This window comes from Lepidothrix coronata, unplaced genomic scaffold (assembly GCF_001604755.1).
Source record: "Lepidothrix coronata isolate B3197 unplaced genomic scaffold, Lepidothrix_coronata-1.0 Scaffold106, whole genome shotgun sequence".
Taxonomy (NCBI): domain Eukaryota; kingdom Metazoa; phylum Chordata; class Aves; order Passeriformes; family Pipridae; genus Lepidothrix; species Lepidothrix coronata.
The window spans coordinates 2,077,257-2,102,277 of NW_016690286.1; the positions used below are offsets into that span (position 1 = coordinate 2,077,257).

The window sequence follows — 25,021 nt, forward strand, 5'->3', positions numbered from 1 at the left end:
GTGTGACCACGCCCCCAGTAGCCACCACAAAGACGACCACGCCCCCCGGAACAGCCCCGGGCCGCTCCCAGCACTGCGCATGCGCTGCTCTCCACTCGTCACGTAATGCGCCCGAGCCCCGCCCCGCTCTTTGTTTACCTCGCGTGGGGGCCGCGCGCCGGCCGAGAGCGTCATCGCGCCAAGCCCCGCCCCTGGCCGCGTCTGCCGCGGGCACAGCGGCACTGCGGGGGCACTGCGCGTGCCCGCGTCCCCGCGTCCCCGTCCCTGGTTCCGTGCCTCCCTCCGCCGCCCGCCTCCCCGGCACCGAGCGGGGGGAGCCTCTGTTCGCCGCCCGGCAGCCGGCGGACGCATGTTCGCGGGCGGGGGCGGCGCGCCGGCGGTGAGCGCGGGCGAGCATGGCCGCGCCCGGGTCGGAGAAGAGCAGCAAGAAGAAGACGGAGAAGAAACTCGCGGCCCGCGAGGAGGCGAAGCTGCTCGCCAGCTTCATGGGCGTCATGAACACCATGCGCAAGCAGGTACGGGGGGGGCGCTCGCCAGGGTGAGTCCCAGCCCCGCGGGGCCGCTTCCTGCCCTGCAGGCACATCCCGATCCAGCTCCCGCGCGTGGGCTTCCGTGGGCTTTTCGTCCCTGGAGCGTGATGCGGTGAATGACCCACCGAACATGGCACCGCGGGAGGCCCAGGGTGTCTGGCAGCCGCACAGCGAGAGAGCGAGCTCCGATTTCCCTTGCGTGGGCTCATTGTGGGCGCTGGAGGCAGAAGACGCCGTGGAGCCGCTTTTCCTTATCTGTTAACGCCTTGCCTGTGGTAGGGCAGGAGTGAGGCTGCGAGTGGTGGCCCAGTGTCTTCACCTGGAGCATTCACAGAGCCCTTTTCGAACAGAAACCTAAGGGTAGTAAAAAGGTGGTGATGTGGAATTTTTAACCAGAATTCCTCTCTGAACGAACTGGCTGTGTGCCCGTGAACAGTGAAACTGCAACGGGAGGAGAGGGATGACTGTAACCATGGTTTGGTTTCACAGGTAGCATTTCTTCTTGAATGCCTCTGGCCATCTTACAGGGAGGTCAGTGGCACTGTAGGAGTCTGGTGGCCTCATCTGGCCTCAAATTCTGACGTTTTGGGCTGATCAGCTTTCTTGGTCAATAGTCCAATGATTATTAAAGGTGACTCCTCTGTTTACCAGTAGAGCAAGAGTAGTAACCAAAATTACAATTGTGCAAGTGCATTTCAGTTGAGCTGTTAAAACTAAAAGAAATGTTTGGTTTTAAATTATTCTTCTTTATAAAAAAAGCTTAAATTTCTGATACAAAAGCAGACGGATCATCCATATAACTCCTTGCATATGAAGAAACCTTTCCTCTCTTTGGAGGAGCTAGCTTGATTGTGGAACTTTGATTCATTCAAACACAGTGATGTGGAGCCAGAATAAAAGCTACCTCTGAAGGCAGAACACGTGGGGGCTTCATACTTGGCACTGTCATGTGTTGTATCTTCTGCGGTTTAGATGCTTGTCCTCCAGTGTTAGTCTTGCCAGAGACTCAGTCCAGCTTTTAATGCTGTCTGGGTCCTGGCCTCAGAAGTGATACCAGTGTTGGTTCTGTTTTTCTCCAGCGCTTCAGCCCTGTTCTTCTCTCACTAAAGCACAGTCACTTATGCTGTCTGTATAAACTTTTTCATGGAACTAAGCTCCTATATATGAAAAACAATATTGTTTTCAGTGACTTCAGGTAGCAAAGTAAAGACTTGAAGCCTGGGATCTACTTTTTTGATGTAGGCTTTGTTTCCGATCTAATCACGTAAACATATCCCAAGGTGTGGCTGAGCTCATAACTTAGTTCATCAGTGTTCAGCTCATACCTCTGTCACTGTTTAAAAGGGGATGTCAGATGCTGTTATGATTTTTAAGTAGATGGAAGAAATATTGCCCTCCCTTAGATGTGTGTACAGTCCCCAGCACAGGGAATTTGTGCTTTACCTGTCCCTGTTCCACTATGTGGCACCACATTGTCATTCTGTGTAAGTACCTCATCTTTCAGTGTAGTAAGGTGTAACTCTCATGTAGCTACGACTTACTCTAAAACACATGAAGTGAGAGCATTGGGATTAAGTGCTGTGAAATCTGTGTGTACTTGTGATTCAGATTTCAGACTCTGTTATGCCCAGGGAGATACAGCACTGAATTTTGCATGAAAACTTCTTATCTGACCTCAGATGGTGGCTTTGCATATCCCACCCAATGCTGACTGCTCCAGAAATTCTTGCATATTTCATGACACTTGTGTTTATTTTAGGAGTTGTTTGTAAGAGGAGGTTAACTATTATTGAGGGGACGGGGGAGCTGTGATTATGTAGGATAAAATTAGGAAGTCAGCAGGAGCCAGAGGAAAAATATTCTGGTTTCAGATGATTAGTTGTGCTAAAGTTAAAGAGGATTTACAGGCAACTCTTTCTTCTTGTATTTTGATAAGTCAAGAACTATGCTGTGGTTATAAAACCTGAATATGAGTTAAAAATTTCTTGTGATGGAAATGTCAACATGCATGTGGAACACTAGATATTTATCTGCAGTAGTTTAGTGCTGTAGGAAGATGTGCTGATGGGAAAGTAGAGCTAATTCTGAAGAGGCTGCTTTTTGTATGAGCTGAGATCAAGAGGTAGCCTCCATGAGTACGGGTGTTTAGAGTAAACCATGGCCATACCTGCACTCAGTACAGGTGAGGTGTTGGGGCCAAGTGTGTTTAGTGCAGGAGGACATGTTGCTGATCTCCAACACGTTTTTGTGGGTTTACAGAACTATTGGACAGCATGTGCATAAAGCCTTTGTTGCAACTTTGCAGCTGAGTGGAGGTCAGCCAAGAAAGAGTCATTGGAAATGAAGCTGGGATAGAGCTGGAAGGTGTTGCTGAACCTGTTACTTGGAAGGTGAAATGCCCTACAGAAGCTCATGTTTGGGTGTGTCCTTTGGTTAACACCAGTCACTGGTTGCATCATGGAGGCGACCCAGTGACAACAATGGATTCTTCTGGAAAGAAGCGCAGAAATCCTTCAGAGAGCATTAGTTGAAATGGAATAGTCACACCTAGAAACATCCCAGGGAAAGAAATTAAAATGATGGTCTGTTTTGGTTGGCAAATGCACTCGCGGAAGCCTTAGAACATCCGAGGTGCTTCTAAAGCTGAGCTGAGGCATTAAATATGTCTTACAAATGCAGTGTGGAGCTCAAGCAACAGTTGCATGTCTTGGCAAAACTTGGCCAAAGGATTTTATGGTACCTTATACTGTTAATTTCTGATGCTTGTTTTGAACCAGAAGTGCTAGGAATTTCAGGTTTAAAGGATTTCTCTGAAATTTTTCCAGAATGGTCTCTTTTGTTGTTTCAGTCCTATATAGTTTAAAGCTACAGATGTACAAAGGAAGCTGTATGTCACCCCCATCTAACTTTCATTTAAATAATATTTTTGAAACGTATTATTTATATTTTGTCCAACATTTGCTTCTGAATGTCCTTAAAAAAACTAAGAAGACAGACATATTTGAAGGGACTGTACATATGGGTTATCAACCTCTTGACCTGGGCCCTAGATAATATTGTCTCTACATGGAAAACATTGACACAGTTCTAAGCATGTATATATTACCCACAGTAGAAGCATTCTTTTTCGAGGTTAGCATTGGGATGACTGTAGATAGGTGTTTCTGAAGGTAGATCCATGAACTTAAGGTAGTAGTCAAAAATGAATTCCTGTATTTTGAGGAAGCAGTGCAGCTTGGTTTTTCTTTCTTAATAGAGAGTATGTTATAATTAACTGCAGTATCATATGCATTTATTTCAGTCAGTATGTTCTTGGAAAGGATACCATTTCAGAATCTATTCAAATTATGTGTTTTTACCCCAGTCCCTTACTCTCCTCTCACCTCTTCTGACAACTTTTGTAAGTTCTGTCGCTTTCCTTTCTCCTTCTAGTGCATGACAGTTCACATGTAGGGGAGAAACTAGCTGCCTACATATAGATAGCAAACAAATGAGAAATAAATTATTTTTTTGTCTGGATGCTAGTTGCTCATCAGGTATGACCTGTCAAACCCTTCCACAGAAGTGGTATTTTTCAGATACATTTTCTTTAAAATGTTCCATTGAATGCTTTTAACTCATTCATAACTTTCACTCCAGTTGGGCAATATGATGACAGCCTTCCGATATGAGATTTCTGTGAATTTTCTTGAAAATCAGCAGCAGAGTAGAGGAAAGTGACTGAGAGATGTAAAGAGTGCAGCCCCTGCCAGGTGCTGCAGAACCTACGTTACTGGAGGCTGATGTAAATGCCAAAGGAAAAACTATAATCAGAGTTCATAAGTTATTTGTGGCCATTCTTAAGGTACAAATTTAGGGCTAAACTGACCTTTGATAGTTCTCCAGGTTTACTGAACTTAGACTTTCAGAAAACCTTTTTATCACATAATGCTCTTGAGTTGTGCGGGTTACAAAAATCAATGAATTTCTGTAAGTTGTTCTTAAAGAAATATTGCTCAAATATTTTAAAAAATGCTGATTTTTGTGGTTTTTGTCTGTTTTTTCCTCTGATTTAGAAAACTCTCTGTGATGTCATTCTTATGGTTCAAGAAAGAAAGATCCCAGCTCACCGTGTTGTGCTTGCTTCAGCCAGTCATTTTTTTAACTTGATGTTTACTAGTAAGTCTTTTAAAATTGATTGATTTTAAACTTTTATGATTATGTCCTGCTAGATTTGTGGCTGACAAGTTTTTATTTTATGAAAGTGATTAAGTCGAGGGATAGGTATAAATGAAGATTTCTCACTTTCTGTCCTTTCATTCATCTCTGTTCACCCCTCCCCTCATTTTCCCTTTAACACTCTTTTGATCAAGTCAAGTGTTACTTCATATGTAAGCTCTCTTAATAATTGGGGCCCACACTCTCTATTAGAGTCGATCCCCTTCCCTTAACCTGAAAACTGTGAGGTTTTGCTCCCATGACAGAATTTGTCTGCCCCGTTGCTTCCCTTAGGCACTTCTGCATATAAGACAGGCTTTCAGAGATTAGGAACATGGTTTAATGGTTGAACTCAATGATGTTAGAGGTCTTTTCCAACCTCAGTGATTCTGTAATTCTATAATACTTGTGTTTATGCTCTCTTTAAAAATTCTGTTGCATGGTATCTTATCTTTTGTATGCCTTACCCATTAATTGTAAAATTACTGTGAAATCAAAGTCAAGTAGAAGTAAAATAACCATGACTTCCAGTGGTCAGCTGGTAACCATCTGTGGGCAAGCTTAGTGCTGTGCCTGTGTGTGTGAAGCTTGGAGCTGTCTCCATTGTTATCAGTGTAACAAATATTCTTCCCAAGAATGCCAAGGCTGTGGAAGGATTTAAAAAAAAGGTTTATTTCAGATGCAAGGACCACTTTTTTTATGATGTTGCACACATCAGGCCTCCAGGGGCAAAAGGCAAAGTCCCGCCTCCTCCAAGGCTTTTTGTATCTTCTCTCTCTCCTCCCTCACACTCTCTCTGGCCCAAGGAGGCCTTGTACATGTCTGCAAACATGTTATCTCTCTGCATACCAGAGAGCAAGGCTGAGAGCTTCTCTTGCTGTGGGAAGGGGGGGGAAAGAATTGAAACTGCCTTTGAGAAAGTTACCATTTAGGCAGAAAGCCTTCCTAGTGAAAGGAGTTCTAACTTTCCATTACAAATTCTTCTGGAAATGTATCTATTCCTAAACTCGGCTTGAATGTGGAAATGGCTTTTGATAGTGCAACGTGTGCTTCCTGGTTTTGGTAATGCTACCTTGGCAGTCTGTGCTGCAGTCAATGATATCTATGACCTTTTCTATTTAATACAGTTATCATAATTTACATAATACAAGCATGTACACACACCAGTGATCCTGTTTGTTCCACTGCCTCCTTTCTTTCCTGACTTGCATTAGTAACCCTGGGAAAACAGCAATCAACTGTGTGCTGTTTTTAGCAGGTTCTCACTTTGTGTAATCACTTTATTTTCTACTGTTTGCAAAACATACAATAACTGGAGTGGCTTTATTGATTAAAAGTTTGTTTTTTAATCTATTTGCAGCAAATATGATTGAATCAAAGTCCTTTGAAGTGGAGCTAAAAGATGCAGAGCCTGACATTATTGAACAGCTTGTGGAGTTTGCTTATACCGCAAGGTAGTTTTGTTATTTAAGCTTACCCTTTTTCTAGGAAGCCTGACAATTGTAAATGATAAAATCTTAAAATAATGCTTTTGTGATTCATCAGTTTTGTTACTATTACGGTTCTTTACTTTGTTTAAAGCCTGATGTGACTAGACCTTCTATCCTTCCTCCGTTTTCCTTTTTAATGAGTAGGAAGGTCTACAGACCAAAGAGAACGGTATTTGTCTCCAGAAGGCAATTCAAAGCACATCAAGCTTTTGACTTCAGTGTTAGAGTCAAATGATATTTCCCACTGTTCTGAAATTCAGGCCTTTATTGTTGTCAGCACAGTCTCTCTTTGTGGCCATGGTAGCTATGGCATGGAACCATTTCCAGGAGTTATACCTTCGTCTCAAAACAGGTAGTGTGGGTAACTGTTCTGTGGACAGCAGTTCCCTCCTATCTCAGGTTGTCAGTGTGTTTGGGATTTTTTGTGGATTGTTTGGTTTTTTCCCTCAAACAGAGCTCCTACAGATGGTGAGGATTGTAAACAGTACTTAATCAGCTTTAATTAGATCTATGGATGGCAGACCTTTCATCTTTGTACTAATGGGATTAGCTCTCATTAGGGAGGCTTTCTCTTTTTTTTTTTTTAAGAGGAATCTTCTTGTATACTCTGTGAGTGGTGAGAGACAGTCTATGTAGACACCCCACCCCAGCCACATGGTTGCTTGCCCTGGTGCCCAAGCCCTAGTCTGTGGGTTCTGTACCTTCTCTTGAAGCACTGCCATACTAGTTCTGCTGATGAACTCTGGGCAAATCAGCCAGGGCAGTTCTGACAGTGGTTTAGACACAGTTTGCTGATGCTGACATCTATTTGGGAGTAGGAAACTGTCACAAAAAAGGTCTTTTTGGGTTTTGATTTTTTTTTGTGTTAGTGTCTAACCACACAAGTCAAAGCAATAGTATAGGACTGCAGTGGACCTGTGTTACAGGCTTATTCTTCAGATCCCAAGACTGGTTACCCTTTGCCCTGCCTTGGTAAAGCAGAGCAAATGAAAGCAGTTTGGAAAGATCATAAAGGGGGATTGTGTCTTCAGACTGTGTGTGAAAGATTCTTGGGCATATAGCAGGGAAATAATTTTGCCTTTTCTGTGAATTGGCATAAGTTGCTTTTTTTTTTTACTGCAGCAAATGAGGTAATTTCAGTGATGCTAATTTTATACCTTCTCTTTTTCAGAATCTCAGTTAACAGCAATAATGTCCAGTCTTTACTAGATGCAGCAAACCAGTATCAAATTGAACCTGTGAAAAAAATGTGTGTGGACTTTTTAAAAGAACAAGTTGATGCTTCCAATTGTCTTGGTAAGAGAAATAGACTTAAACTTACTGTTTATTTTTTAACTTTGCTGTTCCTGAAAAGTAGATAATATTGTCTAAAAGACAGTAATGTTTGGCTAAATCTAGGCAAATAAAAATAATTTTGCTCTGGATCTGAACTGTTTCCCCTTGCCACAGGGCCCACTGAATGTGCAAGATCTCATCCAGCTTGGCAGGACACTGGGGCTTCTTGTTGGTTAGAGAACCACAGTTGAAAAGGTGGAGCTTTCAGTTGTTACTGTACTTGCAGACACAATTTGACAGATTTGTAACTTACAAAACTAGCATATCTTCTACAAGAATGAACAGAATAAGTTTAGGTTACTTTTGGTTTTATTCACTTTTCATTTTGACTGAAATCCATGAATGTCATCTGGGCAGGTTTGATATAATATGTTCTGTAGCTGTAATGTGAACTTGGTGTTACAGAAAAGGTAAACAAGTAGAACTAAGTACTTTTTCATACTTAAGATTTGGTGCACTTCATTTAATCAGAGATTAAAGAGAAAATTTTTTTTAGGGTTTCTTACTGACATTTGTTAGGTAATTCTCCTAGTAACAGCTCAAGCATGTTACAGATGTTTATAGCAATAGAAATGTTTTGCAGAGTGTCTGAATTACAGATTCAACTGACACTTCGATGCAGTACAGCTGTGGCTCTGAAACAACTGCTGGAAGAAAGGCATTATCTACTAAGGAAAATGCCACTTAGGCTTGCTTTGAGTGGCTTTTATGTAGCTGGAAAATCAATTATGCTAACATTTGCATACTTTGTTGCTAATTTATAGCAAAAAGGGAGATAAAGATTAAATAATTTTTTTCCTTAAGGCATTGTTTGTAAGTTGAAACATATTCTGTGCAGACTTATAGGCAAATGCATGGTTTATTAAAAAAATGGATTTGAAAGAGACTATGGCTTAATTTGAGTCTCTTGAAATTTTGTCAAGAGGTCATAGACGTGGATTTTATCTTTCTGCTTTGCATTTTACTACTTAGAGCAGCTCTGACTAGTTGTAGCCCATGGGATAGTGAGTTACTCCTAGTACACTTGCCATCTCCTCCATAAAAGGAGGAAGGCTGTAGCATGATGAGCAGGAGTTCCTGCTGAAAAGCTCTGTGCTTATGTAGTTTATAGTGGGAAGGCTGGCAATGGTGCTTCTCAGTAACAGTTGCTATTTATAACTTTGTGCCAAACATTCTGCCCTTCCAGCAACATGGACATGACTTTTTTGTGTTGGTCTGCAGCTGACTGTGCTACCTCTATAGAAAAGTCACAGTTCACCATGACTCTTGAAGGAAATTGGGCTTGGTTGGTGACTGATGCTGCATGAGCAGGTCAGGGAAGGTCATAAAACCTGGATCCAGTTTCTCAAGCTGTTCTGGTTAGACTTTGTTGTTGTGGCGTGTTGGTTAGGGTACTGTTGTCACCTTCATAATGGGGAAAGAAACATGAGGAAATAGTGCTGGAAAGATACTTAATACAGCAAATGTTGCAAGTCTGACATTCCAATTAGTTTGGAAGGGATAGGAATAAGCAGGTTGTCCTTGTCTTAGTTTGTCTTGAGTTGCAGATAAGTTATGATAGCATGTGTTTAAAAAAAGAAAACAAACATGGTAATAAATATTAAACTGGGGTTGCAAGTATCACTGAAATTACGGTAATTATAGTCTATTTTAATATATTAAAGGTAATTGCAGTTCAAATTCGGAAGGGTTTTTTTCTTACTTCATAGGCATAAGTGTGCTAGCAGAATGCCTAGACTGCCCAGAACTGAAAGCCACTGCAGATGACTTCATCCATCAGCATTTCACTGAAGTTTACAAGACAGATGAGTTTCTTCAGCTGGATGTTAAGCGTGTGACACACCTCCTGAACCAAGATACATTGACAGTGAGGGCAGAAGACCAGGTGAGATCCCTGTTTCATACCAGCTAAGAGCACTGAACTTCACTATCTTTTTTTGATCAAGAAGTTGTTGCATGCATTCAAGTATCTCACTTCTGATGTTCCTAGAGGATATGATGCACGTAGTGCTTGCTAAATTGTGGAATAAAACATGCATTCTAGCTTGGTCAAAATCAAATTTTAATAAATATTCATGTTTCAGGTGTGGTTTATGTATGTGTTTCAGCAAACTAGGAAGAAAGAAGTCACAGAGGGAATTACCATAACAGTTTCCTTTATTGAGTTAGCTATAGGGCTTCTGATTCCGTAGTATATGAGCTAAATTAAGTTTGATGTATCATAGCAGTTGCTTCTAGATTGGGATTTATGTGCTTCGAAGTGTGAGCAAACTGGGCCTTAATGGCTGCATGTTTCTACCTGAGTATGGTCTCGGCCTATTCTAGAGAGGAGTTGCTTCTGATGGAAACATATGCATACACAAGTTAAGCCTGGGGAACTGAGGGACTTGGAAGCAAGATGAGCAAAACACTGAAAGCTAGATGAATTGGCAGTGATGGAAGGCCCTTATTTAGGGAGCGGACATAAAAAAGTTTAGGTCGCTGAAAGGAGCCTGGAGTTTCACTCAGTTAAAGGTTGTAAGCTGTGGTAGAAGTTACATTTGCAACTGTCCTACTTGGAATGCTTGATTCAGCTTACAGCACAGCCCTGAATGCCTGTTTGCCAGCTTGTTCTTCCTACTGCAGGAAAATAGGAAGCATATAGGTGTCTGCACTGCAGCCCAAAAAGTTGATTGTAGGGTGGTCGTAGCAGCTGGGTAGTACTTGTAGCTGCTGGATGTTTGTAGCTTCTCAGTCAAATCTGTTGAAAACAAACTGAAATCTAATTTAATTTAACTTTCTTTGGGTATGGCATCATGAGTTGACTCATACTTTTGAAGTACAACAGAGAGATCCTGCAGCCAAGATGGTATGTGTGTCCACTTAGAAGTGGATGTTTTGCTGACTATAAAGTTTCCATTTATGTTGACCTCCAACAGGCAGAAGAATCAATTTGGAGCATTAAGGTTTAGTTATCTGTCTTACAGTGTGGTGATGTACTTTATGAAAATAAGAATTCCTGGGAGTGGGGGATAATATCAGGTCATTGAATATAGTAGTAGGCCGGTTAGAAGTATAAATATGAGCTATGTCACAGTTCCACATTCTTACCGAGTGCTGGATGAAAATCAGGTCACAGGGTAACATTCTCAGAGCTGGAAGTGTTGTTTGGCTTGCAGCCAAAATGGCACTTTGGAATTCATGTTCTTGAAGTTCTGTTGGTAAGGTAGGAGGATGGCATGCTTTAACCTGGCAGCAGTGGTAGAAAACATATTGTACATCATCATTACAATTCCTTTAGGAAACTAGCAGTGTGCAGTATGAAACTACAGAAGTTTGCCAGTGGTACTATAGGAATCTTATTTCTCATGAGTACTGCTAGAAAATTGACATAGTACTCTAATGTCTGTATTGGTGTAAAGCATATTTGCATTTAGTACAAAAAGAAAGGTGGCAATAATTACTGCCTGTCCTATACAATGTTTCCATCCCAGTCATTCTGTTGAATTTCCTTAGCTGATGGAATTGAGCCATAAGTATTTTTTTCTCTACTTTCCCTCATTCCGTGATAATTTTGCAAAATTATAGCTGGGGTGGTTTAGTAGTCCTTCTGAATAATTCTGCCATTAAGTTTCTTTCCATGTTATGTCTCAGTCACTCACTACTGGTTGTTGTGACCAATTTCAGCTACAGGCATAGGTATTGGCTGTGCTTGTAATGAAGTTATCCTGCCACTTTAGAGTCAGTGCTACTAGATAAAGCCTGCTGTGTCCGAGAGCAGCACGGGAGTATCATAGTTCATGTATAATACTAGACTTTTGTTTCATTTCTTCCTGACTCGCGGTACAGTCATAAATAGAGCAGATTTCATGATTACTTTCCCTGTTCTGTCTTCACTGCCCTTTAAGGAAACCCATTACCTTTTCCTGTAAAGAGGAGAAAGAGAGGAGGCCCTCTGATAAATTTACAGTAGTCTGCAGCTAAAAACTCTGATTTAAATGGTCCCCTGAGACACAACAATAGCAATATATTTGGATCCCTAACATGATTATTTGGTAACAGAAGCAGTTTGTCATCTTAGGAAACCATATCAAGTAGAAGCTATTTCAACATTTCTGGGGAATTATTACTGATGTTATGGCATTGAACTTCAAATACTAGACTTAACCTGGTACAGGAGTTACGCACATAAATGTGAATTGCAGATTCATGTTTTCCATTTGGAGGAAAAAAGTTAAATAGCAGAAGTAGTAGGAGTTTTAAAATTTGTAGATGAGTTTTATTCTATGGTTGTGTATTTGTTTTACTTCATGTCTGAGCATTGTCTTTTTTTGGGTTTCAGTAACTGTTTTGTTGCGGTGGGAGTTGGGTTTTTTCTGGAAGATGGCGATGGATCCACACATACTAAAATGATACAACAAATTAACCTCCAGTTTAGAGCATTAGGGTTCAGTTATGTGTCTTACTGTATGGTGATGTACCTTATTCTTTTCTTTCCATCTCTCTTGTTTAAGGTTTATGATGCAGCAGTCAGATGGCTGAAGTACGATGAGCCCAATCGCCAGCCGTACATGGTTGATATTCTTGCTAAAGTCCGATTTCCTCTGATATCAAAGAACTTCCTAAGTAAAACAGTTCAGGCTGAACCACTTATTCAGGATAACCCAGAATGCCTTAAAATGGTGATCAGTAAGTGACCTCTAGCTGAAATCTTTATAATGTTCTGTATAATTAAAAAAATGTTGTGGAATTTTTGAGGATTGTTTGCTTTAAATGCTCTGACAACATATCCACGTTAAATCCATCTGGCTGTGTTCCCTCTAGTATGTTGCCTTTAGTTGAAGTTGGATTAGGAGATGATTACGTAAATAAAACCTATTTTATGTAACAGTGTGACTTTCATTTGTTTTCTCCTAGCAAATGACATGAACTCCATGAGAAGTAATGGAATGGAGATTTTGTCAATGACTTATTAGAGTAATTGAAAGTTAGTCTGCCTTTGGGACACACTAGTAATTTCAATATCATTCATGCTCATATGTGAATTAATAAAAGAAATACTTCATGTCAAAATTTTGAGTATTATAAAGCTTCCCTAAGCAAATTAGAATGTTAACTCTATGTTGCACTATTTTTATCTCTAGTATATACTGACCATTGATCCTAAAATGATTGATCCTACATTTGCATTCTCAAGGTGCAAATAAGATAGGGAACAAGCTTCCCCTTTGTTTTTAGATACCACTTGTGAAATTTTGTCATGTAAGAAAGAAAAGCCTAGATGTTAATAAATATTCTGGAAATAAATTTTTGATTTCAGTAGCAGTTAACTAGTTGGCTTCATTTTAGTGTAGATCTAAAAAACAGTACACAACTGCTTTCCTTCAGATTCAATGAGCAAGATTCAAATTAACCTATATGTTGGTAAGTATTTGCTGACCTTTGACATCTCAGTCATACTTGTTGTGTAACATGGAGTTGGATGCATTGTTTAAGAAATAAGGATTTTTGTGTAGTTTTAGTGGCTTGTAATGTCACCGATATTTTTGCATTCTCTCGAATGTTTCTTAGGCGAATGCTTATTCTCTTCTACCAGTTATAACTAATATTTTGCATTGTCAGCTAAGAACAAAAGTAAGGGGTTTTCATGAGTGTGCAGTGTGCTAGAGATGCCTTCTTATCAATCGGAAAGTGTGGCGTGAGGAAGTGCCACAGTTGACTTCTGATTGTATTCAGGTCCCTTCTTTAGACTCCCAGTTTTGCTGTTCCTTTTCTTTGGGTTTGACTCCTTTTGCCTGTTTCAATGCAACAAACTTAATTGCTTGTTAATATTGTATAAATTAGCTATCGATCAGTTGGTATATAACATGAGTCTATATCCATGTCCTTGTTGTGGGGAGCAGGCAGTTTGAGACAAGGTGTAAGTCTGGATGTATGCCCTTATCCTCATGTGCTGCTGTGCATTATTCTTCCCTTTTAAATCAAAGCTATATATAGGTGTAATATAGAAACTTAGTTTCTCTCTTTTCCTTCTCTTCCCTCTCTCCCCTGTCCCTGCCTTTGAAACCTCCCTTGCTATGTGTGAGCTACACTAGATCTGCAACAGTTGCTGTCTTCGTTCCAGGTGGGATGCGGTACCATCTCCTTTCCCCAGAAGACCGAGAAGAGTTGGTGGAAGGCACACGGCCAAGAAGAAAAAAACATGATTATCGCATTGCTTTGTTTGGAGGCTCACAGCCCCAGTCCTGCAGATATTTTAATCCCAAGGTAATCGTTACCTCAGAATGCATTAAGATTCACTGTTTGTAATCTCACCTGTTTTATTTGCTGATGGTATTAACTAAGAGATTATGATCTACAAAATGGTATTAGGAAGGATTTATTCCCTGCCTCTTGGGTATGCAGTTGGAAGAATATGGTTAATTAACTATTTTTAAGTCTGTGTACCAAGATGTAATACGTCATTTTGAATAGAATGATTGTGTTTGTTTCTTGGCAATATTAGATACGGAGATCTGATCAATCCATGAGTTGAGAATTGATTGGTATGTGCATCACACAGCTGCAAAGAAATAAAAGGTCACCAAAACATCAGGCAATTGGTTAGGAATATAGAAAAGTCTGTATGCATGTGCATGCGCTTATGTGTTTAGAGTAACTCAAAGCAATTTTTTTTAGCACTGTTAAGTTATTGGCTCATATTTTAGTGTAGAATCCAGTTTTGAAGTGCAAGGGTTTTTTGGGTTTTTTTAGTGCATTTATTATAAATATGCAACCACTTCTAAATATTAATGGTTCAGGATTTTGTTTGTTCTTAAGAGTATGTAAAGAGTGGGATGGGGAATGAGGAGAAAGTATTACATAAGTGGAAAAGAGTGAGTTTCTTCAACAAAAAACTTAGAGTTGGCCAATTTATAGCAACTGAAATTTCTGCCTGAAATTTGTTCCCGTGTTTCCTGAATAAAATCGAGCCACAGGAATGATGTATGTTTCAGCTATACAGACTAAATGGTCTAGAAACATCAAGTGCATGCAGAAGGTTTACCCATACTCTGTTTTACCAGGCAAGCACATGTAGTAATACAGAAAAAAGTTGCTACATAAACATCAGGGCTCTCTAAGTTATGAAATCACATGCATGTAATATTTTGTGCAGAAATTCTGGTTCTAACTCAGCATATTAAATGCTTGTTATGATTTCAAACGGTTTTGTGTGTTATCTGTGTGAACTTTATAGTCAATGTGAGCCCTGTCAAATTAATTCAGAATGAATGAGCCTTGGGGATGTGTTTTGAACTTTTCTGTCACATTCCTATGTAAGATGAAATTGAAGCCACCTTCTTTGAGTACCACTCAAACCTGGGGAGAAGAAAAACCTACTACCTTTGCTGACTTAGATTGAGAGACATTTGATACGAATTTCCATTTGGAGTTCAAGATTCCCAGCTAATGACCACCTTTTTCCTTCATACACATACCCAAGATAAGCAGTACTCCAGCTGGGGATGAGGAGGTGAGGGGTGCAGAGCAGATAATCCTTTCCTTTCCAAGGTCTGAGTTGAGGAAGTCTTTGATCAGGGCATTCAGAACTTTTCAAACAGTTACATGGTTTTGGCAAAGAAATCTGTTTTGTGGACAAAAAGTACCATCCATGAAAGTCTACATAAAGCATAGGATAAAATGCCTTTTTCTTTCATAGACTATTTGTCCAGGCATAACACCAAAAAGTAACTGAATTGGGAAGAAATTTTACAGAACTGCCTCCCGATCAAGACTTATGGCCTTGCCATGTGGATTAATGGGCAGGGGGAGAATGGGGCAGGGAAGGAAAATTCAAGAAGTGGGAAATTGGAGATTGTTTTTCTAACAAGCATGTTTTCCTAGTGCTTGTATCCTTTCTTGGGTGTTCTTAGCTAGCCTGTCATGTCTCGTTGGATAGCTTTTACCTAACTTCCAGTTCTAATCTATTTAAAGGTCCTTTTCTGAATGTTCTGCTTGAATATCTGAGTTTGATATTTAAAACTGTGACAGTAGCTTCTTAAATGCAACAAGCCAAGGATCCAGAACCCCCGTTGAATTAGCATTTAACTCACTTTAATTAGTCTCATCAAAAGATGATGAAAGGGTCACAGAGCAGGGAATTAAGCTTGTGTATGTACTTTTGCAAGGTTAGGACCTTGGGAAAGAATTGAAATTTTGTTTATTGTCTGTTAATGGAATAGTGACCTAGTCCTTCACTTGTGAATTTAATTAAATTTAGTAATTTAATTAAAATCTTATGTCACCTAAATTGACAGTTGTAATGCAGATTTCTGTATTCTGACACGATAAAACTAGTGCAAAAATTTTAATTTTCACTGATGCCTTTGCACACAAGATTAGTCTCTAATGCTGATTTTCATTTCCTTCTTGTTAAAAGGATGCTTTAAATAAGACTGGATTGGATACTGTGTGTTATTTGTTGAGACTGTTAGCAGTATGAGTTTAAGACTATATTTGTTGTTTGTGTTGCACTGTAACTGGTATTTCTATTGATGCATGTACTTCATCAAGAGAGCAAAATGATGCAATGGGGCAGATGCAGATGGGTATAACACTTGTGGAGCAGTCTGGCACTAATTTGAGTAAAGATGTTTGTTTTCAGATGACTACTAGAAATCTTATTAACAGTTGTGGGAAGCATTTTCTTGTTGAATTTTCCACATATTATTTTTAAAAAATATATTCTTTTTTTTTTCCCCTAGGTTGGGAATAACATACTGGTTGTTTTGTTCTATGAGTTCTTGATAAAAAATTTATACATGACTTTGAGATTTCAGGTCAGCAATATGCTTATTCTTTTGAAATTGCTGTCTCTAGTGACCAGAAATGGTTGGAAGTTTTAACTTTTTAGCAGTGTAAAATTCAACAATATCAAGTAAAAAGGGACAGATGCCTGGCAACGCTATTTCTTGATGACTAAGGGAAACAGCATACCTTTTAGGAGGAGATGAAGGTGTAGTCAATAAGCTGTTAGTGGGGAGGTTGTCCATATTGAGCATGTCTGCTGTTTTCTGTGACAAACTTTGAAGAGAAGGTATCAACTGAAAATGAGGGAAAAGTCTTAAACAAGAAATGTGCTTTTTCACATGACCCATAATTGCACGTGCCGTTCTTATCACAGGGTCTTGTGGCTCTTAGGAGTTCAGATAGTTTTAATAAGTGGTTAAGTAAATTGATGAAATCAACCATTTGTTGAAAACAGAGATCAGCAGGGGAAGTGTCACCGTATACCTGTCTTGGTCTGTCTTTCCTTACTCAGGCCCCCAGAAATGAGGCTTGCACTGCCCAGGGCTGTGTGGATATTGGCTGTGGTGTAAAGCAACTCTTCTGCATAATTCCTAAATGTGTTAAATGCAAAAATTGAATCAATTCTATGTGGTACAGACTAACACTGAAGAGCATTGCAAGAGGATGGCCTAAATTGCCTCCTGCTGAAAGAGGAGGATACTGCTGAGCATGCTCAAGTTATGGCTTTCCGTTTGATAAAGGTATGGATGAAATGGATACGTGAGCTGAAGCTATAAAAGTGGGTCAGATCACAGCCCTTTATAACAGTAAAGGAAAACAACAGGATTTTTTGTAAAATTGCCAGTTTAAGCTAGAAAGTATGTTGATCTTGCACAATGCGCTGAGACATTTTCTTAAGATTTATGCAGCTATTTATTTTGCCATGCTGTAGTATGGCTTTCCTTTCTAGGATGCCCCAGGACCTGTTTCTCACCATAAAGGGCCACATGCACCTGCCAGCTCTTCTTGATATGGGGGATGCTACAAGAAAAGATTGTAAGATGTTTTGGACTATAACATGCTCTGCCTCTCTTTCTTTGAACCCCCATGTAGGAGTCGCTGTTCTTCCTCATTGACCAAGGTGTTTGAAGTATGTCCTTGCTAAGAAAATGTAATGATGTAACGTCTTGTGTGAACCATTGCAGTGAAGGTCATTCAGCAGGTTGAGGTAGACCATCTTGAGGTGGCACAGATAACAGTTAAGGTCCCGTACTTTCCTGTTCGGTATAGGATACAAACTATGCTCATGGAATATGTGAGATGCTTTTACTCAAGAAGTGTTTCTTGTGCTGTATGCTATCCTGGTCTGCCATCAGTTGCTGAGTTTGGTGTTATTAAGGCTTTGGGCATTACTGCCTGTATTTGATACTCGCTGATTTTGCCAATCTGTGCAAAATCAGTTTCTAGGCAACGTGACTGCCAGTATTTGTGATGGAGCATTACCCTATTTCTCATGCGATCAACTGTGGATAGCTAGAGATCATTTGTGTTTTGTAAATTCTGTAAATAAGCTTCTAGTTGTCATGGTAATAAAGTATGTATCAGAGCTTTTTAACTGAGTTGCTTGTCAATTTGGATATTCTCCTTTTTCCATTGTCTTTGGTACACTCTGTATTTTATTATTTTTTAGAAATAATCTGTTACTATATGTAAGATGTCTTCTTCCATTGCTATAAAAGAAAATGCAATCCTACTTTATTGATCACATGCATTGTTTCTAACATAATAGCAGCAGGAGGTCAATTCTGTTGGAAAAAACACAACTGTTTTTCAGGGACGTTGTACTGGGTGCACACAGGGAATGAAATAGAAATTCATAATGTCATGGTTCATTGCAGCTAACCGTGTCTGTGTCTAAAAGAATTTTTTAAGAGTACGCCTGAGGAGTATTCTTCAATAAACAGTGTTCATGTTTTTTTTGAAAAGGAACTTAAAACTGACCATATCTAAATCTCTATGAAAAGCTGTGTTTGAAAAACACTCGCTGTGCAGGTAAGTGTTATAATCTATTAGACATTACTTGTTCTTTGTAATGCAGGATTACAGCTGGACAGACATCCGATGTCCCTTTGAAAAGCGCAGGGATGCAGCTTGTGTCTTCTGGGACAACGTAGTTTATATTTTGGGTGGTTCCCAGCTCTTCCCTATAAAGCGAATGGACTGCTACAATGTGGTGAAGGATAGCTGGTATTCCAAGCTAGGACCTCCAACACCTCGAGATAGCCTTGCAGCCTGTGCTGCTGAGGGCAAAATTTATACATCTGGTGGTTCAGAAGTGGGTAAGACACTAAAAATCTTTAAAACAAACAAAAAAGCACAAAGAAAGATAGCTGGAAATTTTTCTGGTTTTTGCATGACTGTTGACAAGAAACTGCACTTTGCCATGTTAGCCTAATGAGATTATTTTCCTATATTTAGGATTTTATCCCCCTTTGCCCAATCCAACAACCTGTGTTTTTAAAATGGTTTCACTGAATGAAATGATTAATCTTTACATTAACTAGAGCATAAAGTAGACTGCAGCTCTTAGGGGTTGACTAGGGACAAGGCCAGGTTGGATGGAGCTTTGAGCAACCTGTTCTAGTGGAAGGTGTCCTACCCATGGCAGGAGAGTTGGAAATAGGTGATCTTTAAGGTTCCTTCCAAACCAAATTATTCTGTGATTCTATGAAATATGTTTTGGGAGTCCCACTTCTATAAATCGACAAAACTTAGAGTGGTTTAAAATTTTCTGCGATATGTGGCCAGAACAGCTGCGTTTTGACAACAGCTTCCTTGTATGCAGCATATGTTGAGCCTAATGAGATTTTTTTTCAAGGGGAAAAAAGAAAGGTAGAAAAGAAATCTTTTAAAACTATTGCTCTTGGTGGTGAAATGATACCTGGTCCTCTAAAGGAATTTGTCCAATTTTTCTTTCAAATGGCAGAAGTTATCTTCTTTTATTTTGTTATTCTGTTGATTTGCTTCAGCAAAGGGAGATAAAATACTTTCTCTAGATGTTATTACTCAAAATAGTAAAGAAAAAATAAGACCATTGGGATTTTTTCTCTCTCCAAAAAACCCTAGAGGCTGACTTATACTATCATGTTATAGGAACATTTTATTTTGTCTACACCTGATACATCATCAACAACCCAAAAGTTGTAATGTAGGCATGCTATATCCTTGAAAGTAGAGCTTTAAAAAAAGCTATGTTCTGGGGAAAAAAAAATCCTAGAAGAATGAAATTTTCTAGTAGATCCTTTTGAGTTCTGCATCGGTGCAGAGGGAGGTGAACAGAGAAAAAAGGTCATAATCAGTGCTTAACATTGATAAGTCATTTAATGGGAGGTTGTAACATGTAGGCCGTGTAATTTGGCCTCAGATATTTTAAGAGGTCTAATAAAGCAGCAGAATAGGCAGTTCCCAGCTGCCACCTCACGTGGTAAATGTGAAATAGCACTTTTCCCATTACTTGAAATAGACTTAACTAAGGCTGCGCTGGGAAACTTGAAACACTACAAAATCTCATAAATCTTCATAGTTTCCCACAGTTCAGTTCATGGGGAATAATGATAGAAACTTTTGATTGTATAGTTTATTTTTGAATACGTGTTAAATAGTCCATACAACTGTAATGGAGGTCTTAATTTAGCGGTTTTCTTTGAAAACTACCCTCACACTGTGCACAGCTTCACTTTGCTTTCCATAAATATTACTCAAGACAGAACAGTAAAAGCCCAAATTTAATAATGCAGTTTATTTTGCCTGTACTCTTTTCTTTAGATTCAGTGAACACTGAATGTTTGGAAAAGTCTGTCTCTCCTGAATCTAGTATTTTCTAATTTGAAGCAGGCAATTACGTAAAAGCATTAATCTGATAAAATGCTGCAGTGTGTTTAGCTACAAAGAAATGTAAAAAAATTGCCTGTTTTTTGCATCAATTGAAGAGGTTGGATTACTGTGCCAGTCCATGGCTCATTTCCCCTTCTTGAATTGATGGGAGTCCTGTTTTATTTGCAATAACTAGCAGAGTTTAGAAGCTGAATTGTTCCACTCTGTTTTCGTACAGGAGAAATACTTATCATTATACTGAAAACGGAAGTTTTTATCTGTTAAAAAAAGACATTAAAGACAGATCTGCCTTATTTTCTATGGATGGGAATTTCTACAACTTCAAAACAATAAGGATGACTGTTTACATCAAAGAAAAAATACATCCCACTCTATACAATTTTTGGTGAAATTGAGAATTACAGAGTAGAAGTAAACAAATGCACAGTTTATAGGAGTCTGTTTCTGTATTTTGGGTCTGGAAACATAGCATTGTTTTGAAGGTTCAAACCCTCAACTGGTAGTGAGTACTGCTAGTATGACACAGTTTTTGGAAGTAGAAATCCAAGGAAGAAGAGGCACAAGAAAAGCCACCTTTAACTGTTCTAGGAGAATATATCTGTTGAAGCAAAGGGAAGAAGGACCCTGGTTCTTTTCTGAGAAAGTTGTATGCAGCCTTCTCTGCCTTGCCTGTGATTCAGTTACTTCAGCACAAGTCTTTAAGCTCCCATCTATCTTCATTAGAAAAATCGCTTTTGATTTCAGTAATAGTTTTCTTGGCCCTTGAGGGAGGAGTACACAGACCCTGCACTTCCAGAAAATGCGTATCTGCTACTCCTCAGGAAGAAAATAAAGTGGGGAGGGGTAGCTGTTTGGTGATTGTTAATAATTCAGGAGTATGGTATGACATAATCAAGCTATCAAAATTCCAAAGGCAATGAGTATTCTGGGAATTGGGCAAATCACATTGCATACAGAAAAAACTCATGAACTTGTAGTAAGTTTACAAAGATGGTTACATCTTTACATCTGAAAGTTCAATATATTTCCAAGTAGTAAGAGTAGCATGAGCTGATGACAGGGGATCAGTAATCTATATATATATATATATATATCTGTTCAGCATTTATTCCCCTCAAAAAAACCCAAACTTTATTTTTTTTCTTGTTGTTTTTAAACAAAAATAGCAATTTAATCAACTTACTTACTGGAATAAATGAGTGAAAGAAACTATAAGTATGTGCTTTTGAATAGTCCCAAATTTCAAGTTGGTCAGCTCTGCTTTTGGAGGTGGGAAAGCAGCTTTCCCTTTTCAACTAAGAAACCAAGTCTCAGTCTGATAATTGCTGTTAGACTCTTCCCTTGAAAGACAACCATAAAAATTAATGCCACTTTGGTGGGTTTCTGTTTTTTCAAGGAAATTCTGCACTGTATTTATTTGAATGCTATGACACGAGAACAGAAAGCTGGCACACGAAGCCCAGCATGCTGACTCAGCGATGCAGCCATGGAATGGTAGAGGCGAACGGTCTCATTTATGTGTGCGGAGGAAGCTTGGGAAACAATGTTTCTGGAAGAGTCCTAAACTCCTGTGAAGTTTATGATCCAGCCACCGAAACGTAAGTATTGTATTAATTGTATTAATGTTATTTTTAGTCATTTGGGTCTTTGCTAGCTCTGTAAATGACTCAAGTATAGATGACTAAAGGAAAAAATGTATATGGTAAGGAATTTCCCTGAGTCAGCAGTGAGGAATCACTTATTTGTAGCTTTACTTGAAAGGCAGTTTTTCTTAAGCAGCTTTCATCCCTGTTTCATTTTCTTAACGATAGGTTTCATTTACATATTTTATACTTAATTTCTATGAACTAGATGGTGACTCTTCCTCTTGTGTTTGGGTTTCTTTTTCCCCAGGTGGACTGAACTGTGTCCAATGATTGAAGCCAGGAAGAACCATGGGCTGGTGTTTGTAAAGGACAAAATATTTGCTGTGGGTGGACAAAATGGTTTAGGTACTTGAATTCTATTAATTCTCTAGCTGGTCACACAGCAATGAATTCTGCTCTGGTCTATTTTGCAATGAATTCTGCTCTTTTCAACTGAAAAACTCTGAGCAACACCATCAAACATCCTGTTGTTGCCACTTTAGTCTTGCCTTCCTCTTTTCACCTCCCCACTTCACTGTATCTTATTTTTTAAATTCTTGTACTAATAAGAGTACCGTCAAGTTCAGATATGTACCTCTACTGTAGCCCAGTTCTGAAGTAGTTAATATGGCTAAACCAGGCATCTAAGAAAAGAGAATTAATTTGGTTTTTTTTTTTTAGTTATTTATGATGTGTTTTGAGATATTTTAGCATTCTTTTGAGAGACAGGTAAAGGTATAGCCACTATTTTAGGAACTTCAGTCCAAAGACTTAAAGATAGTCAGATATTATAAAGTGGTGAAAATGTGAGACCTCTTTGGAGTGCCCAGCTTTGAAATAAGACTTACTGTCGTGGGCAGGTCATTTATGATCTGCCTGTTTCCTTGTCTTTAAAACTAGAAGAATAATAGTTTATTTACCAGAATAATTGAATTTTAATTACCGAGGGTTTCTAAAGTGCTTTTCAAAATGGAAAATTCTAATTTATGAGGTTTTAAAGTCACTATTTATGGTAACTGGTATACTTGATATCAGATGAATGCTATTTTAGAATACAGCTTGATTTTTAATTGGCTACTAAAACTATTCCGTCGTGATTGATTCCTAATGCAAAAACGGTAGATGCATTTATTGCCCAAACATTTTATCAATCTGTAACTGCCGGAGCTGCCATCTTGTACAATGTTAGCTGAATGCTCCTTTTAGAAGTGTTAATGACTGTTCTTACTGGAATAGAATGAGGAAGAGTTATGTATGGGGTGAAAGACTCATACCTCTTAACATGATAGAAATGTTTCTTAATCTCTCAGATCTAGTAATTTGGGACTGGAAGTGAAAACTGACTCAGAGTTGCTAAACAGGGATAACAGAATGTTTATGGCTATTGTAAGGTGTAATTACTAACATATTTCTTGAAGAAGCGAATCTTAGTCATAAAATCTACTCTTCTCTAATAACTCTTGGTTTCTTTGGCCCTTATCAAAGGCTTTTACACTTCAGTGATTTTACTAGCATCATGAAGAGAGACATCCTCTATCAGTAAATGGCCAATTCTGGTAGAAGTATCTGTCAGTCCTCTAGAATAAAATGCCCTAACTATAGGGAAGTTTCAGATAGATTCCTAAGTTTTAGTCACTAGCCATAAATCCATCACAAATTCAGCATCATTAGTTCTTCTGTTCATGAAGTAGTAACACGTTGGATTCTCTAGAAAGCGTCTAATGTGAATTTGTTACAACACATCTTACTTTCAATCTCCTTTTTACTTTTCTCTGTATTTATACAAGGGTAAACTGCTAGTTTAGAAACCTAGGGTGTTTTTTCAGGTTTGTTTTTTTTACTGTAGGGTTTTTAAAACCTTAAAAATAAAGACTTCAGTTTCATGGAATATTTGCATGCTCTAGTTCAGTCCATACAGTATAATGTAATAAGCAATTATCTATTTCATTGTTTTGTAGGTGGCCTTGATAATGTAGAATATTACGATATCAAGATGAATGAATGGAAGATGGTGTCTCCAATGCCATGGAAAGGTGTAACAGTGAAGTGTGCTGCAGTGGGATCTATAGTCTATGTCCTGGCTGGTTTTCAGGGTGTTGGTCGCTTAGGGCACATTCTTGAATATAACACTGAAACAGACAAGTGGATAGCCAACTCCAAAGTCCGTGCTTTCCCCGTGACGAGTTGTTTAATCTGTGTTGTAGACACTTGCGGGGCAAATGAAGAAACATTAGAGATCTGAAGACCTGTAGGAGATGCTGAGACATTCTTCAAGGACTTGGGGAAAGATGGCTATTGGTGCTTTGCTTCCATATTTTACTGAATCTCGTTAAATTTAATAACAGAAAAAAATGAGATGCAGTCTTTCAATTTGTATATACAGCATATTGTGTAATGTGGATTTTGTCATGCCCATTTTCTTGTCTGTTTTAAGAGATGGGGATGTGTTTTGAGAATCCACTTACCTAGGTAACATCACATGGCATCTTCCTTTAAAAGGGCTGTGGGTGTGGCCTTCTCAAACATAGACCAAATTAAAAATACTTAGAACTCTTCTAAAGCATTTGGTGAAGAAAAGATTTCTGGTTAAATGACACTTTACCAAGGTCAGTTGCAGATACTTCATTTGGTAATGGTGAGTAGGTATAGCTTGGGTCATGAGAAAGATTCGTACATACCTGCAGAAATCTTACCAGGATGCAATGAAGATATTTTCTCAGGAAAGACCAAGGACTGCTGTCTAATAAAGATTCCCAATATTTCTACAACTCTCTAGATCGTGATAGCTGCCCTCTTCCAATGAGTTTCTTCCATCATTTGCATGACTGCTTATCAATTTTTTAAAGTTAGAGAGGCCATATATAGAGATTAGAGAAACATTTTGATGGTCTCTGGCATTTTGGGGAGCTTTCACAGAAAGACTTGGATTCGTTTGTTTTTTTTATTACACTGAGGTAAGGGAAGTCAAAGGGTGAAGTCGACAAGAATTGTGCACTATAATTAACAAGTTGGAAACTTGGAGTGAATTTTCAGTCTCTCTTCCCAGGCATCAGACTGTACATACTGTGGATGCCAAACTTTTAGCAAAGATGGGAAGAGGAATGGGAAAAGCAAATACAATATACAGATATATTGATTTTCTTCTTGAAAGTGACTGTTTTTAAAATGGCATGAACAGAGTCATTAAAGATACTTTACAGAA

At 39.0% G+C, this 25,021-nt stretch overlaps 1 protein-coding gene across 1 annotated transcript; it reads left to right on the forward strand.

Moving 5' to 3' along the window:
- The first annotated feature begins 280 nt into the window (after nucleotides 1-280).
- On the forward strand, nucleotides 281-25,021 carry KLHL7 (kelch like family member 7). Its single transcript, XM_017823847.1, has 11 exons — nucleotides 281-515; nucleotides 4,586-4,688; nucleotides 6,088-6,181; nucleotides 7,389-7,513; nucleotides 9,262-9,437; nucleotides 12,046-12,220; nucleotides 13,656-13,798; nucleotides 18,399-18,639; nucleotides 21,591-21,792; nucleotides 22,088-22,185; nucleotides 23,778-25,021. The coding sequence occupies exons 1-11, from the start codon at nucleotides 396-398 to the stop codon at nucleotides 24,059-24,061; spliced, it is 1,761 nt and encodes a 586-aa protein (XP_017679336.1). The 5' UTR covers nucleotides 281-395; the 3' UTR covers nucleotides 24,062-25,021.

What these genes read in the sequence shown, in the direction of transcription:
- KLHL7 (XM_017823847.1), top strand. Translation starts at nt 396, where the DNA reads ATGGCCGCGCCCGGGTCGGAGAAGAGCAGCAAGAAGAAGACGGAGAAG. An exon ending in GCAGATATTTTAATCCCAAG is followed by an intron (nt 13,799 to 18,398) that starts GTAATCGTTACC and finishes TTTGTAATGCAG; the next exon opens with GATTACAGCTGGACAGACAT. An exon ending in GGGTGGACAAAATGGTTTAG is followed by an intron (nt 22,186 to 23,777) that starts GTACTTGAATTC and finishes ATTGTTTTGTAG; the next exon opens with GTGGCCTTGATAATGTAGAA.